The sequence below is a fragment of the Macaca fascicularis genome, chromosome 6 (assembly GCF_037993035.2).
Source record: "Macaca fascicularis isolate 582-1 chromosome 6, T2T-MFA8v1.1".
NCBI lineage: Eukaryota > Metazoa > Chordata > Mammalia > Primates > Cercopithecidae > Macaca > Macaca fascicularis.
In genome coordinates this window covers 80,626,120-80,643,521 of record NC_088380.1, presented here as the reverse complement: position 1 = coordinate 80,643,521, position 17,402 = coordinate 80,626,120, and the positions used below count along the sequence as shown (strand labels likewise).

The 17,402-nt window shown below is 39.8% G+C and overlaps 1 protein-coding gene across 3 annotated transcripts in view; it reads right to left on the bottom strand.

Moving 5' to 3' along the window:
• The window catches only part of IQGAP2 (IQ motif containing GTPase activating protein 2), a 310,898-nt gene that overhangs the window by 36,139 nt on the left and 257,357 nt on the right, over positions 1 to 17,402 (bottom strand). For all 3 annotated transcript variants that reach the window (XM_005557201.4, XM_045393897.2, XM_045393896.3), the window contains 5 exons: positions 14,577 to 14,785; positions 8,113 to 8,262; positions 4,420 to 4,583; positions 1,534 to 1,758; positions 218 to 358 (listed from right to left, as the gene is read on the bottom strand). In XM_005557201.4, the coding sequence (XP_005557258.3) occupies positions 218 to 358; positions 1,534 to 1,758; positions 4,420 to 4,583; positions 8,113 to 8,262; positions 14,577 to 14,785 (889 nt within the window). The remainder of the gene's footprint in view (positions 1 to 217; positions 359 to 1,533; positions 1,759 to 4,419; positions 4,584 to 8,112; positions 8,263 to 14,576; positions 14,786 to 17,402) is intronic.

Sequence of the window (17,402 nt, the reverse complement as noted above, 5' to 3'; positions counted from 1 at the left end):
GACTTCCACTGATGATAATAACTGAGCTGTGTTTGCTACTGAAGTATTGCCCCTTCTTTACAGAACACTCAGGATTTAAAAGGTAAATGTAGCAATCTTTTAAAATAGTAAACACAGTATAAGGGAAAACTGCTGTCTTCACTACAGGGGCTTGTTTTACATCGTATTCCAAGAACTTCCAGGAAAGAATGTTAAACTTGCTGCAAGTACAACTTACGGCAGTAGATCAAGGGAAGAAATGATAGAATTCAGGACTTTGTTGGTGACCCTTCTCAGGTTCTCAATGGAAGCCTCCAGTTTATTTTTCACTTCTGGGTATGTTAGAGCTTGTTCTGTGGTCACATCATAAGGCAACTTGCTGAAAACACAAAGGCTTTAAATTAACTGGAGGCTTAGGTACAAGCATTAGTTTTTCTTGCCAAGTTGGTTCTATAGTCAAGCTTTGTACAGTGAATTGGACTTTGCCCGCTGGCATCAGTAACAAAATGTTTAGTAAATGAGGGGAGGCTCCACCCTCACAGAGGGTACCTTCTGCAACTTGGAGCAGGAAGGACTTGAGGCTGTCCCTCTGGGCTCTTCTGGCAAAATAATAGGCAGACCCAGGTAATTTAGACTCAGCTAAGTTTCTTTTAATTATAAAAAGCAAATGTTCATTACGGAAAAATAAAATCACATATCATCTAAAACAATACCAAAGCAGACAACCAATTTTCATACCTTAGGGCATAACTGTCCAAATCCTCCTCTGTGCATGTATGTCTATGGGCCTCACGTGTTGATGAGTATAATGCAATTTGTGTATATAGACATTCTATACAGATCCTGTGTGGTGTATGCAATGAGCATTCTTTTCCCAGAAAAATGGGTTATTGCACCTAACTCCAACTGGAAAATATACCATGAACTTTTTCTGTGCCAAGAAATGTATATCCACACCACCATTCCAAATACTTATTCCATTATGTGCTATACCAACATTTATTTAACAAATCCTTCAACGCTAAATATTTTGACTTTTCCTGACTTTTTATTATTACAAATAGTACTGTGACAACCAGCCACATAATTACAAAATTCTCTGTGTACACTTTATTTCACAGACATCCTTTTACAGAAACAAGAAGCTAGGATTGCTTAAATCTACAAACCACCACTTGGAATAAGCCAATCCAACCTGGATTGTTAAACCTTACACAGTAAAGTTACTTGATTGGTAACTGTAAAGAAAGTATGTATTATCAGGTGAAGAGAGAGTCTGCACCATCTCTAGGTCGAGGTTTAGAAATACACAAAGAAAACAAACAAGGGAGAGAATTATGGAAGTTGTGGCATCGGGGATCACCTGGCTCTGAAATCTGAAAATACCTTTTAGTATCAAGACGTAATTTGCATGGATATGTTAAAGGGAGGTAACATTTTGGATTGACAATTGACTATGTACTGTTTGCCTAACAAAGTTTAAGGGCGTAAATAAATACACATGTGAAAATATCAAAAAGCACAACAGAAGACCAACACCTTCCTGACTATTACCTGGCCTCTCCAGTCTGTGTTTCTAGTTGGTTCACCCAAGCCTTGTACACCTCTACAGGGTTCGTGTTGATAATCAGCGACTTGTCCTCGATGATCTCTTTCACCACTGCAGCCAGGAGTTGGCGCAGGGTGTTCTGTCCCCGGGCACCTCTATTGAAGCTGACGACCATCTTGATGACTGTAGGGTTACCAGTAACTATGTCCTGTACCTGGTCCACCTTCGATCTAAAAAAGCCCAAGACAAAACAAAATGGTTTGCTTCTATGGATACAGTTTTTTTTTTTTTTTTTTTGAGACAGTCTTGCTCTATCACCCAGGCTAGAGTGCAGTGGTGTGATCTTGGTTCACTGAAACTTCCACTTCCCAGGTTCAAGCAGTTCTCCTGCCTCAGCCTCCTGAGTAGCTGGGACTACAGGTGTGTGCCACCATATGCCTGGGGCTAATTTTTGTACTTTAAGATGGGGTTTCACCATGTTGGCCAGGCTGGTCTTGAACTCCTGATCTCAGGTGATCCGCCTGCCTTGGCCTCCCAAAGTGCTGAAAATACAGACATGAGCCATGGCACTGGGCCTGGATACAGTTTTAAACAATGTATCTTCCCTCTGGAAGGCAAGAACTTCATGGAATTATACTTTTCTTTATGAAAATCTAAGTTGGTGTGCTTCAAAAACAAGCAATCATTTATAAGGTGTATATTTCTTTTTTCTTTTTGAGACAGAGTCTCACTCTATTGCCCAGGCTGGAGTGCAGTGGAGCGATCTTGGCTCATTGCAACCTCCTCCTCCAGGGTTCAAGTGATTCTCCTGTCTCAACCTCCTGAGTAGCTGGGATTACAGGCACACGCCACCATACCCAGCTAATTTTTGTATTTTCAGAGAGATGGAGTTTCACCATTGTTGGCCAGGCTGGTCCCAACTCTGACCTCAAATGATCCACCCGCCTTGGTCTCCCAAAGTGCTGGGATTACAGGCATGAGCCACTGTTCCCAGTCTATACGGTGTATGTTTCTTAGATGAGCAATTTGAGGATCTGAAAATAAAGTCACAGCCTCAATTTCAATCTAGAAGGCAGGTATGAGCTGAAAATGGACCAGGACTAACAATACTGGGTGACACTGTACAAGTATCATGCCCCTGTAGTTACCAAATTTCAAAAACAACTTTCTTGATTGAATGAACTGTTTTCACTTTTTCAAATCCCACTCAAAGCTGCAATACAGCTTCTAGCCGCATCAGATGGCTGAGAGAGCTTTTCTTGATTTATGGTTGCTGATTCTTTGGGCCTCTCTCCTCTCTTCCTTCCCTTTCTCTTCTCCCTCTTGACCACTTTCTCTCTCTCTTCCACCACCTTCCCCTTTAGAGCCTGACAGTGCCTGGTTCTTATCTTATCCAGTCATTCCTTTTTATTTCCTTTGCTGGCTCCTCTTCCCACCTTTAAATGCTATTTTTGTTTATTTTTTGACTAACTGTAGGTGCTTGTAAGGCGAATGAGGGTGAATCAATGTCCAAACAAAAGAATAACTGGTCTACCAGAGTCCAACCAAAACCCACGTTCTCCCCTCAGACCTCATGTGCATGCACAGCTTCACCCGCCATCTCTCTGGGACCTATCCCCCTGAAGTCAGGAGTTCGAGATCAGCCTGGCCAACATAGTGAAACCTCTTCTCTACTAAAAATACAAAAATTAGCTGGGCGTGGTGGTGGGTGCCTGTAGTCCCAGCTACTCAGGAGGCGGAGGCAGGAGAATGGCATGAACCCGGGAGGCGGAGGTTGAAGTGAACTGAGATCATACCATTGCACTCCAGCTGGGGAGACAGAGTGAGACTTTGTCTTCAAAAAAAAAAAAAAAAAAAAAAAGAAGAAGAAGAAGAAGAAAAATAAAGATTTCACAGATCCCCCCCAAAAAGCAAATAGAGCCTTAACAGCTGAGCCTTTACTCAGAGTCTCCCACTACCTGGCCCTACCCTATCTTTCAGGATTCATCTCCTGGTAGTTAGTAATTAGGTCACATTCTGGCTAGACTAATTTACTTTCCTTCTGGGACCTATGCCCATGCCGTTTCCACCACCATTGTGCCTTGTTTCCCTTTTCTATCTCTTCTCATAAAAATTGCAGCTATTCCTCAAGGTTTTGGGTCAAGCACCACCTCTTCTACAAAATCTTTACTAGTCAACCTAGCTGGAATCTTTCCTCCTATCCTCTAACCTGATACACTGTACATGTCCTTCATTTAGAAGTGTCCTTCATTTAGTACTTACCACATTCCACTGCATAGCATTCCTATTGCTGATGAATCACATTTCTCATGGGCTTACAGACACCCGGAGGGCAGAGGTGGCTGACTCCTGTGCTCCCAAAACCAACAGGAACTAGTATAACTTAAGGTTTCCACAAGTTAGGAAGGCCACCTGAGCTAAGGACATTTCTCATGCATGTTTCTCAGTCCACTCATTATAGCTACCTATACAATTTTTACATTAACTGAGTCGGAAAATAAATTAGCAAAAGTAGCTTAAGTTCTAGTAAGAAGGGAAGACTATTTCAGCAGAGATTGCACTCTGCATTCTCACCCATTAATGGCCTTACTACTCAGAATTTTAATTAAGTTAAATGTTTCCACTGACTTCCAATATAATATTGATTTTCAGTTTTACAGACATACAAAATCAAAAGTTAATTTAACACTACAGAAAGTATCATCGGTGGGAGAAAATGGTACTTGAATATAGCTCTAATGATATAGAAGTATTCTCAAGAAACTTGATATATTTTAATATGTGGGAATAACTTATATGAATTTGAAAATAATTTTAGTAAACCAAAGACAGCCACCACTAACAAAAGGATCTATTCATTGGTATTTTTACATACATATTTGTATACATACTTTATTTCTTCCTCCAGAGAAGTTTTAAAAAGCTTGAGAAGTAGATATTCTTCTCGCTGATTAGAGGCATAATTATATAGTGTGAAAATAACAGTATCCATAAATTTAGTGGACTTGTTCTGTGGCATCTGGAAAATCAGCTTAGCCAAGTATAAAGGGTTGGTCTAGAAGGAAAGAAGGAAAAAGAAAACAAAAAAATCCCACAAAACAATAAGTTAATATATTATTAAAGCACAAAGCAATATCTGATTCCCTGTCTTCAATGACTTAATGTCACTAAAAGCATATAGATGAGTATATAAAATAATTTTTATGTGCCAGGTACTCATCTCTATGCTATTAGTATATAGTATAACTTTCTACTACAGTTTCCTTTAGACTGATATTATATAACTTTCTACTTTAGCTTCCTATTGTATATTAATATTTAAAAATATTAATATCAAATATTAATTACTTAATATTATTCATATCATACTATAGGAAGCTATAGTAGAAAATTATGATAGGATTTAAATGATACACACTATATGATACACTTAACATATTATATCTACTTTTCACTGTTGACATTTTGAGCCACATATTAATATTTATTGTAGAGACGCAGAAGACAGGGTGGGTAGCCAACAGAATCTGGTGTCCAAAGACACTGGCAAAGCTTGGGCATGGTGGCTCGCACCTATAATTCCAGCGCTTTGAGAGACAGAGGCAGAAGGATAGCTTGAGCCCAGGAGTTCGAGACAAGCCTGGGCAACATGGACAGGCCCTGTCTCTAGAAAAAAGTAAAAATAAGTTAGCTAGGCGTGGTGGTGCATGCATGCAGTCCTTGCTACTCAGGAGACTGAGGTTGGGAGGATCATTTGAGCTCGGTATTTCGAGGCTGCAGTGAGCCGTGATCATACCACTGTATTCCAGCCTAGACAACACAAACTCTGTATCTTTAAAAAAAAAAAAAAAAAAGAAAAGAAAAGTGGACTAAGGGCCCAGCTATATAGACTGGCCTAGAAGGATTGATGGATGAGTAGAAGGAAATGCATACTATCTTGTCAGACTGGAAAGAACAAGAAAAGAATACATTTACAATGTGGGAACAGCAAAATGGCCACAATGTTCTACCCAGAGTGAGAAGGGGGAGTGAGGTAGGGAGGCTGAAGAGAGGGGTGAAGGTCAGGACAGTTGATAAGGGAAGTGCCAGAAGACCATAAGCAAAAAACAACAAAGAACTTAAAATGGACGTGGAACCCTGCGGGTTCTGATGAGGATGGACCCGTTGGATACAGAACCAGCCTTCATGGTGATGTGGCTTTTCTCCAGCAGCTACACCTACCAGGTAGAAGTTCAAAGAGAACAATAGTATTCAGGTTACAGAGGAAAGTATGTTCAAAGAGAAATTTAATACTCCTAATCTTCATCTTCTTTCTGACAAGAGAAGAACATTTTTCTAAACTTGAAAACTAGTATTCATCTAATATACTCAAGCAGTTTGGGCAGCTTTTAAGAAACCTCAAATTCTGGTTTACTTTACCACTTAGGTTTACTTTTAAGTTCATAATGATGGGTTGAAATTTTATAAATAAGCAGCTCAGTACTTTTTCTTGATAGCTCTGTAGTGACTCTTTTCCAATGTGAAGTATATAGGAATTAGGAGAAAGGAAACTTACTCTAGGACTAAATAAAGATGCCTACTCACCATTCCTCCTAAGGTTACCTAAAATTTTTAAATTCAGTTTCACACTGAAGAGACAAATCCCCCAAAAACCTATATACTAGCTGACCTGTGGCTTTGGTTAAGAATTTTTGCTACGTCGGGTGTGGTGTCTCATGCCTGGAATCCTAGTGCTTTAAGAGGCTGAGGTGGGTGGATCACTTGAGCTCAGGTGTTTGAGATCAGCCTGCGCAACATGGAAAAACCCTGTCTCTACAAAAAACACGAAAAAATTAGCCAGGCATTGTGGCATGTGTCTGTAGTCCCAGCTACTTAGGAGGCCAAGGTGGGAGGATTGCTTGAGCCCAGGAGACGAAGGCTGCAGAGAGCTGTGGTTGCTCCACTGCACTCCTGCCTGGGCGAGAGAGTGAGACCTTATCTCTACAAAAAAGAAGTCGTCTTGCTAAAGTGTAACCTATGGGCTGAAGGAATCCAGGTCATTTGCTTTTCTATAATTTCTTCAGTGATAATGGGCTAATGTCTCAAAAGAAGAGAAGGAGAAGAAAAATATATGATTTCAACAGAGATTTCACTTGATACAACTGAATGGTTGCACCCTTTGGTTGTACATTTTGGATTGTTTGTGGATAAAGTTTGGTGGGATTATTCTAAACATGCTCCTGTGCTTTTTCTTCTTCCCAAATGCCTCCATTTATCTAATAAACAATGCAAGTCTTAGGTCAATGACTAGATTTTGACTTATTGAGACAAATTGAGAAAACTAAATTCTACAGAATCTTCAATATGCTTGAAATTTCATGGATATAAAAAATGATAAGTGCCTAAGATTAACTTTCAAACTGGTAGTTGACTACTAAATTAGGCAGACCAAAGTCCTTTCCTGCTTAAAGTGAGCCCCTTTTCTTTCTAAGTTTGCCGGCGTGAAACAGTGGGTTCCACAGACAATTCTAAGTACTGTTAACCTTTTCCTTCTGTACCGCCGTGTGGTGGCCACTTGTGTGAAGATGTTCATATGTTTGAAGATGTTCTCCAACCTCTTATTCCAGGTAGAGAAATTTCAAACCTACCAAAATTAACATTGTGTTTCTCCATGAGATTCGCCACACCTCTTATTTATGGTTTGTGTAATGTGCTCTCTATACATCTACAGACAGTGACATCCTCAAACAAAGACCTAAGCATCTCCAGGCTTTGAAGGAATTCCAACAGTGGCCCCACTCTGAGAGACATCTGACTCTTCCAAGGGAGAACTATGGATCCACCTCTTTGGGGAAACTTTTCCTGCTGAAGAGGATGCTTGTTTATTTCTATCGCTATCATGCAGTTTCCTTTGTGACTAGCTGTATGTGCTAGTAGGCCTGACAGGCTGAATCAATGGTCAAACAAAACAATAAGTGATTCATCAAAGTCCAACCATAACCAGTCAAACTTATTAGTTCTCACCATCACTCAGGAAGCAATGGAAAATTACTATTCATTTAGATCACAGTAACATCATGAAAATAATAAAAGAAAAAAGAAGTACTGTTTTGAAATCCCAAACCCTCTGGCTCTTTCCCCCGCAGAAGGGGAGATTGGTTCTGGTAAATATCTGTTTTTCACATACAGTTATTTTAATTTTTTCATGGATGATTGTACCTGTTTTTGTTTTGTTACTATCAGATTTATATTGTTTCTGCAGGTAACCGCAGTATAATATTGTGAAGAGCATGGGCTCTGAAGTCAAACTGCCTGCGTTTCAAAACCCTTGCTTTATCATGTACTGCATGTACTGGCTGTGTCTCAGTTTTCTCATCTGTAATGCAGGAATAACAATAGTACTTATTCTCTCGCGGATCCCAGGGTTATGGTAAGAATTAAATGAGAGAATGTATGTAAAGCACCAAAAATAGCCTTGGTACTTGGTAGATGCTCAACACAGGGATGCTATTATAGCTGAAGCATGATAAAAGACTCCCTGTAAGCCACAGACATGTAACATAGCAGTACTCCCAGACTCAGAGTGAAAGATAAATTGTTCTTACCTGTAAAAGGTAAAACAGTTGCTGATATGTTTCTAGTGTTTTTCTCCTCTCCTTACTCAAACTTTTTATTCCTTGGTTGTCGGTGTTATTCAGTATTTCCATTTCTCCTCCTTTTTTCTTATTCAGCTTTTTACTGTGTGAAATTACATCCTGTAAAAAATTGATGAGATTACTGCTTTTTAATTCTTGTACTCTTTTCCTCCTCTCTTCACATACAGGATTGAAACACACGTAATTGGAAATACAGGCATACCTCATTGTATTGTGCATTGCTTTATTGTGCTTCACAGATATTGCATTTTTTTTTTTTTTTTTGCAAATTGAAGATTTGTGTAATCCTGCATTGAACATGCCTATTGTCACCATTTTTTCCAATAGCATGTACTTACTTTGTGTCTCCTGTGTCACATTTTGATAATTCTTGTAATACATAGAACTTTTTCATTATTATACTATCTGTTATGGGGCGCTGTTATCAGTGATCCTGTTTTTTTTGAAATGGAGTCTCTCTCTATCACCCAGGCTGGAGTGCAGTGGTACAACCTCAGCACACTGCAATCTCTGCCTGCCAGGTTCAAGCGATTCTCCTGCCTCAGCCTCCCGAGTAGCTGGGATTACAGGCGCCTGCCACCACGCCTGGCTAATTTTTGTATTTTTAGTAGAGATGGGGTTTCACCATGTTGACCAGGCTGGTCTTGATCTCCTGCCTTCTTGATCCACCTGCCTCTGCCTTCCAAAGTGCTGGGATTACAGGCGTGAGCACCCGGCCTATCAGGGATCTTTGATGTTACTATTGTAATTGTTTTGGGGTACCACAAACCATGCCCATATAACTTAAGCAGCAGTTCTGACTGCTTCACCAACTTTCCTTTTTCTCTTCTTTCCTTGGGCGCCCTATTCCCTGAGACAGGACGATATTAAAATTAGGCTAATTAATAACCATACGATGGCCTTGAAGTGTTCAAGTGAAATTTACACATCTTTCACTTTAAATGAAAAGCTAGAAATGATTAAGCTTAGTGAAGAAGTTATATCAAAAGATAGGCTAGGCCTAAAGCTAGGCCTCTTGCACCAAACAGCCAAGTCGTGAATGCAAATAAAAATTTCTTGAAAGAAATAAAAAATGCTACTTCAGTGAAAACATGAAAGATTAAAAACACCAAAATGGCCTTATTGCTGATATGGAGAAAGTTTGAGTGGTATGGATAGAAGATTAAACCAGCACAATATTCCTTTAAGCCAAAGCCTAATCCCAAGCAATGCCCTAACTTTCTTCAATTCTATGAAGCCTTAGACAAGCCAGGAAGCTTTGGAAGAAAAGTTGGAAGTGGGCCAAGTGTGGTGGCTCATGCCTGTGATCCCAGCACTTTGGAAGGCCAAGATGGGATGATGGCTTCAGGCCAGGAGTTTGAGATCAACCTGGGTAACGCAGCAAGACCCCATCTGCACAAACAAATTTTAAAAATAAGCCAGGTGTGGTGGCTCATGCCTGTGGTACTAGCTACTTGGAAGTCTGAGACCCACAGTAAGAAATACATTTTCCATATTTTATTGGTGAACACACATACACCCTCTCTCTTACTAATGGTACGTGCTGATATTTTCTATTTGCTTTTATTCTATTCCACTTCTAAAGATTACTCATTGTGACACACTAAATTGATTTCATGACCCTAATGGCACGACTCATATTTGAAAGTCGCTATTCTAGAACACCTCCCCTGTCACTTGGCATTAGTTCACTGTCCCAGAGTAAGTGGCAAGAAAGTTGCTTTTCCTAAAACTTCTTCCAGATTTTTGACTGAGCTCTTAGCCGGACCTCTACATGAGGAGTCTACTTGCACATCAGGAATGCTGGACCAGTATCCTTAGAGGGGCACTATGGTCAGTGTGGACAACAGCGTTTTGCTCTGCATGCACTACTGGCATCTGTCACCCTGGCTCCTTCCCACCAAATACCAGCAGGGACTCCTAGTCATTTTCACAGCCGACATGTGCCCGCCCTCATTTCCAGTTGCCACTGGGGATAAGAACCACTGTCAGGTCTTGCCTAAAAGGTAAGCTCTAAATATGTTTACTTCCTGGCACCCCATTCTCCCATGGCTGGGGTCAGCCTATTGAGCAGCCGGGGTCCAGAGCTCTAGGAAGCTCTCGAATAAGACAGTTCCATGTGGCTACATCCATTGCCTTCCAGGTCCATGATTTTATTCTTTCTCATTCTCAGCTCAGAGAGAGGCAGCCTTGACTTACCCACTTACTTCTGTCACCCCAGTTGCTTTTATAGGGAAAGGGGAGAGGGGAGTTGATTTACATTCCCATAACATTTTTTAAAAAGCAACGTTTCCCCCTTGTTTTACCAATATATAAAATGTATTCAGTTCAAAGAAAGGAAGTGTAGTTACCGCCAGATAGAGGTCAAGGGAGAATCTAGGCAGGTGGCTGTCTGATAATCCTTATCTATAAGAAGTCCTAAGACATCACTAGAGTAAATGTGGCTTACAGTGCGAGTTAATCCACATTTTTCCTCTTCAGATAGCTGGCGACATGTAAATCATTCAACTCCCTCAAATACACAGAATAAATCTATTACCTTGATTTTAAATATATGGCAGGAAAACAAGTCTTGTTATCTATAATCTCCCCCTTTTCCCTCCCAAGTGTTTTCAGTGGAGGTCACTCTAGAAACTGAGGGCTTTTTGTTTTGTTGCAGACTTCATCTTCTGGTTAATGGTTTTTGCCATATACAGAAGAGAGGATAGGGGTGGTGAGCGATCTGGGGCAGATCTAAACTCCTCTGCATTAAAAACAGAGAGAGTTGGTGAAGGCAGGACAGGGAGAGGAATGGAGGGAGGGAAGCAGCGGAGGCAATGCTGAACCCAGAAAGGGGAAGAGAGGGCGGGCCGGTGGCTGTGCCGATGGAACAGCGCTTGTCTGCTGGAGCTCCAAGGGCAGAACTGGGTACAGCAACTGGGATAGCCCCTCTGCCTTCTCCCTGTGAGGTTCTGACTTGCTCATGAATGTGCTTGGGTGAATGGAGGTTTGCTTTGGGAAGCTTGAAAATGGACACAAGAGCCAACCCAGACAAGGATAACAAACAGAGCAGTTACTTTTTATTCATCAAAACTCACTTTTCCTGATTCTTAATCAATATCGAACACTGGAGGAATACCGTGGTTTGAAAGAGGAACCGTATTTGGCTTGTTCATGATAGTCCCACATCTCAATATTGCCCTTTTACCGCCACCTTTCCCCTTTTCCTGATAAGGGGATATCTGCGTGCCGGTAGTATGCCATGATATAAACATTTTTGTAGAAAATGTGGGCCAGTATGAAGGGCTTGGGCTTGGGCTTTGGAGTCGTAAAGATATGGGTATCTGCAGAGTATAATTAGCTTGGTAAACCTGCACAGGTTAATCTAAGCTTCAGTTTCCTCATCTATAGAGTGAGTGTAATAACAGCAATTTTACTGAGTTGCTGTGAAGATTAAAAATATATGTAAATCACCTAGTACATTTTCCAAGGAAGAAAACACACTCAGAGAGAGGTTAAGAAATATGCTCAAGGTCACATGTTAATATAAGCAGTGAAGTAGTATAATTAAGCATTAATAGTTACAAATCTCAATGCTGGGTTTCAGGTAGTTCTGGACTGCAAATCTGGGCTCCTGGATGATACATCACACTTATGAATGGGAATTTTAGTACTAGTTTTAGATTAGCTTTAGTCTCTTAATTTAGGCTTTCCTTCCAGCTAGGTTGACCTATACTTTTTTTTTTTTTTTTTTTTTTGGCTCCTGTGCCTCCAGGAAACCTCTATTTCAGTTGCTTTGTCTTCTTTCTCCAAACCATTCTTTTTGCCTAAAATCAATGTTAGTCACTTCACTAACCTACAGATTTTGAGGTTTTTAGGAGGAATGCTGATTTTTAAAAGAACTATAAAAAATGTTAAGGTTACTAGCAAGAGCTAGCATTGTTCTGTAAGAACAAAGCCATTTCCCTTTACAATCTCTCTTTCCTCACTAAACACACACTCATTGTTAAAAATAAAAAGATGTGGGGAGGAGGGGGAGAAGATAAACATAACTATCACACAAAGAAAAATCACTTAACTTCTTTGTCCGTCTGGCTTATTATTATTTTTTGATAATAAAAGAAATCATACTACCTTAGGCACTATTTTCTCCTCTACTAAATCACAAACCTTTCCTCCTGCTTTAGAAGTATCAAAACCATTATTTTTAGTGGTTATACAACATCTATATTAAACTAATTATATCATCCTCTGCATATTGTTCTGGCCTTCAGGTCGTTTCCCACTTTTTCACTACTATAAATAAAGCTTCAACTGCTCTGTTCTTGCATCACTGCAAATGTTCTGTCAATGATAAGGCTAACAGCTGCATATTTAATAATCATTAGTTTAATCACTAAAAAATGCTGGATACATATTGGGTATTTGCAAATATGTTGAAAAACTTCACAATGTTATCTATTAGTGATAAGTGGCTTTAAAAAAACCCCCACAAAACTCAAGCATTCATGAAAATCTGATAACTTGCCACAATTGTGTTTCCAAAAGATACATATTATTTAAACTATGTACTGATTTGCAACTAAGCCTTTATTTTAAAAGGCAAGACATTTCCTGTTTATGATTTTATGGTGATAGGGTGAAACAGCAGTTTAAGGTTATAAAAAGCATTCTTTAAAAAACCTTCTGGAATATATTACACTTGAAAAGTTCTCATTTTTGTCAAACAATACAAATACATTATTTTTAAAAAAATACTATTGTTTTTCTGGATAAAATAATAAAAGTAGTTTTATTCCTGAATGTTTAGAAGAGATGATCACTTGTGTTTATAAAATGATGTTTTTCTTATTTTCTCCTTCACAACTGCCCTGGTGTCTTTATGAGGTCTGGAGGACCAGCCTGGGGCATTCACATGCCCATGTAACTGGCAGCCTCCTGTGGCTGCTCATCTCCCAGCTGTCCAGAACACTCGCTTGGTTGCTGGCCGCTGGAGCTCCACCTATGAGCCACTGTAGCCTTCTCAGAGTTTCCAGAAGGTCAGTTTCCCTCTTCGACCTATCAGTTTTTCCTGAAAACTGATGTGGCACATAGGAAGGGAACAAGGACGGGGAGAGAGGTCTTATCCTAGGCATCTGTTCTTGGGTAAAAATGACGCTTTTTACACTTTTTTTTGAGCCCTGATATTGGCAGGTTTCACACAGATGTGAAGTCACACCGTGATTTATTTAGAAGTTATCAATGTGGGCAGTGTGACTCTGTACGTATTTTGGAAATACGTGGGGATGTTTTTTAATATCTTAACAATTGAAGGGCACTCCTGCTTTCTAGTGAGCACGGATTGGGGATGAGAGGTGCTCTGTGATCTGGCGATTTGTGGGATGGTCCTGTGTAAATAATTGCCCTACACCTTGCATGACAGAACTTTTGAATGTCTTACTGGTCATTTACGTAGGTCAATATTCTGTTTGTAATTATCTAAGCCTAGAATCTAATTGTTTTACGTAGATGCATAATATATTTTCCCCACACAAAATCTAGGATTTTCTAGAATTGCAACTGCTGGGTAAACTGGGTGGAGACTACACTTGGCTAATGCTGAACTTTACAAATAGTTGTTCTCCATTTTGGAAAACGAGGTCCTGCCAGCTCTACCACTTCTCCACATCAGTTGCCACTGAAGCCCTCACAATCTGTAGCTGTTCTGTGAAGAGGTCCACACCCCTGGTAACTGTATCATGTCTTCCAGTGTCATCAGGCATATACATTTTCTCAATAAAATGTGTGCTTTTATTAACAATTACTCTTTAAATTTCTCTTTTGTATTCATATAAAGGCCCTAGTCTTATTCTGAAGGTATATACATCAGTACATTTTATCACATAGATTTCATTTCAGAATAAGGAAGCCTTACAAAATGTTATAAATGGGGAGGCATAAAATTTTACAGACTGGAGAACCACTAATTTATAATAAAAACGATAAAAACTTATCGTAGATTCCAAATGAACTTAGCTAGACCAAAGTGTCATGAACATATATAACCACAAACAACATGTTTCAGTCAACAGTAGACCTCATATAAGACATTAGTTCTATAAGATTATAGTATAATATTTTCACTGTATTTTTTCTATGTTGAGCTATGTTTAGACACACAAATACTTACCATTGTGTTACAATTGCCTGCAGTATTAGTACAGTCACAAGCTATACAGGTGTGTAGCCCAGGAGCAGTAGGCTTTACCATGTAGCCTAGGTGTGTAGTAGACTCTACCATCTATGTTTAGGTAAGTGTTCTATGATGTTTGCATCAGGATGAAATCACCTAATGCTACGTTTCTGAAAATGTATCCCTGTCATTAAATGACTCTTGACTGTATGTAGGCATCTTCCCTCTTCTGGGAGCTGACAGTCCCAAAAACCCCACCGACCTCTAGTGTGATCCTGTTCTTCACCAGGAGTCCAATCTTGATGTCCATCAGGTTCAGGTCTTTTTCCAGCTGTTGATTGGCCCTGATCTTGGTCACTACTTCTTCCCTTAATCGTGCAACCTCTAGTTCCTCCTGGAAATCCAAATCACTTTGGTCCAACAGGTATACAAATTTGCGAATTACTGTTAATGGTGGGTTTTCAGAGCCAACTGCAGTGACAGGAACAGGCATACTTTAATTAGGAAAGCTTGGAATGATTATCAACAGGAAAGAAACAAGGTCTTAAACAATTACTAGAAAAATATACCAATGAAAGTACTTGGTCTAGGGTGAGAATCATTCTACCCACCCCCACACAATTTAAAATCTGGACAAGGAAACTGATAAATAAATAAATGAACAAAACAGATATCTGGCCCCACTCTTTTCTAGTTATCAACTCCCCTTTTCTCCCTTTTATCAGCTCTCTCTCACACTGTTCCCTGGACTCATGCACTAAGAAGATAGTACTATCTGTGCCTCCTTCCTCAGGAACCTGGGAAAGAAAGTTAATATAAGTTACCTTGACCCTGAGACCTTGTGCTTGAGCTAGATAAGTGACTTACATTCTTGCTGCAGGAAGCAGAAAGTGGTTTCTCCCAACCCAAAGGATCTTTGGGAAGGAGCCGGAAGTAGGCGAAAGCTGAATTAGAAAAGGGCCAGGAAGGGAGGACTGTAAAAGCCAAACAGGAACCAACAGAATGATAAGTGAAACGAATATTCTACCCAGCTGAAATAAAAAGATTTTAGAAATTGAAACTTGGCCCTTGTTCTTTGAGCACCAGCCAAGGGAGGGTGCTCAGAATCTATGGGTCAGCCCCTGTTATTGAGAGGGACATTCACACATAAATTCTAAAAGGGTGTTTCCCTTAGTACCTGGAACTTTAGGCTTTAATTTCCTGGCACTCTGACTCTTGGAAAATATTTTAACACGCTTAGGGAGATAAGATCTGGGTAAACTGTAAGAATAAATCATCCGGTCCATTGAGGACGAATGATTAGACCCAATAATAGAAAGATGACTTGCAAGAGCTAGTACAGTCATGGTCATCTCAATAGCTGCCCTCCTTTACACCTAGGCCCTTGACAGTCTTCCTTTGACTTCTATCTTAGTTCTGTGGTGTTTTGACACTAAAGGAGGAAGAAAACCAACACCACAAACAACTGCATAAACCCAGCATGGAAAACCAAATCTATAGTCAGGTGTGTTATTTTACCGTTGCTGATGGCCTTTATTGGAGAATTTTCCTTGGATCACCGGACCCTTTATTTCCTGACCACTGAAGCACATCAATTTATTTTCCGCCCATTTCCAGCAAAGATGCTGCCACTGACATGACCACTTCAGGGAAGGCCTTAGCAATGCACCACAGCTCATCCATGCAGCCAAGTTGGGGGAACATGAGCCCTCCCACCGTGGCCAGAGTTGATGGCTGCTTCTCCCTCCCGCTAAGGGTTATGTCTCTTCATATGTACTAACAGTCCCATCGGAAACAACTAAATTAGTATTTTAGCTTTACTAATTGTTATGGCCTGAATTTATTATTTCCTCTATCAATACTAGGCTTTTTGCCATCTTCATCTGAGAATGACTTTGTGGTGCAGATATTTTCATTTCAGGAAATTAGACCACTTTATAGTCTGCACCTACAGGTGACCACATCCTAGTTCCAGCAACTTTCAAGCTGGAATGCGTTCAGTGACATTCCAGAGAAAAAGGGTGAGAACAGATGATAACAAACTTAGAAAAGTTTTGGTTACCATAAACTTTTTTTGATTGCTGCAGGAAGCAGAAAGTGGTTTCTCCCAACCCAAAGGATCTTTGGGAAGGAGCCGGAAGCCCAATTTGCTGAAGCCCAGAGAAGCTTAGATCTAACTCACTCACCGAGATGGTTTCTCTATTTACCTTTTATGTCCCAATATAAAGTTGCCCAGATTTTAAAATCGGAATTTGTCTTTGTAATAAAAAAGTAAACAAATAAAAAACATCACTGTACTGCTTAAAAAAAAACATGTTACCTTGAACGAAATGAAAATTAGCCTGTGTTCATTTGGAAAATTTACTTTGAAGTCATCTTTCATATATAAAAGCAATAGCAAACATATTTTAGTGTCAGGGCTCAGAAAAAGAAAAATCCTCTTTAGCCTTCTTTAAAAAAAATTCAAAACAACAACAACATATCTACCAGCTGAGAGGTGAGCTGGAATCTAGTGGAATGAGACATTATTCAGTAGATTCTGCAGGCTGGAGGCAGAGTGAGGACTTCAAGCGTCCCTAGATTTTCCTTAACAAGTACCAGGGAAGATCTTTCTTGAGCCATATACTTCATCCCTTAATTCAGACAAACTTGAGACAATAAAAGGTGCTGGCTAAACTTACTAGGCACTGTAAGTACTAATAAATTTATCAGCAAGCTTTCCTTGACTGTGCATGTTCCTGTGATAATTAGAATGCAAAAATTGAATATATGAAGAATCAACTTATGATGTAAAAAAACAAAATAACAAACATAGGCAAAGTTGGGACTGTAAGGAGATAGCACAAAATGTGACTGTTATTTTTTGGTGAATTTTATTTTGCTATTTTCAAACTTTCTACACATTTTTATTAAAAACCTTAATCTGTAATCCTAGCACTTTCGGAGGCCGAGGCAGGTGAATCATGAGGTCAGGGGTTGAAGACCAGCCTGACACACATGGTGAAACCCCGTCTCTACTAAAAATACAAAATATTAGCTGGGTGTGGTGGCTTGTGCCTGTAATCCCAGCTACTCAGGAGGCTGAGAC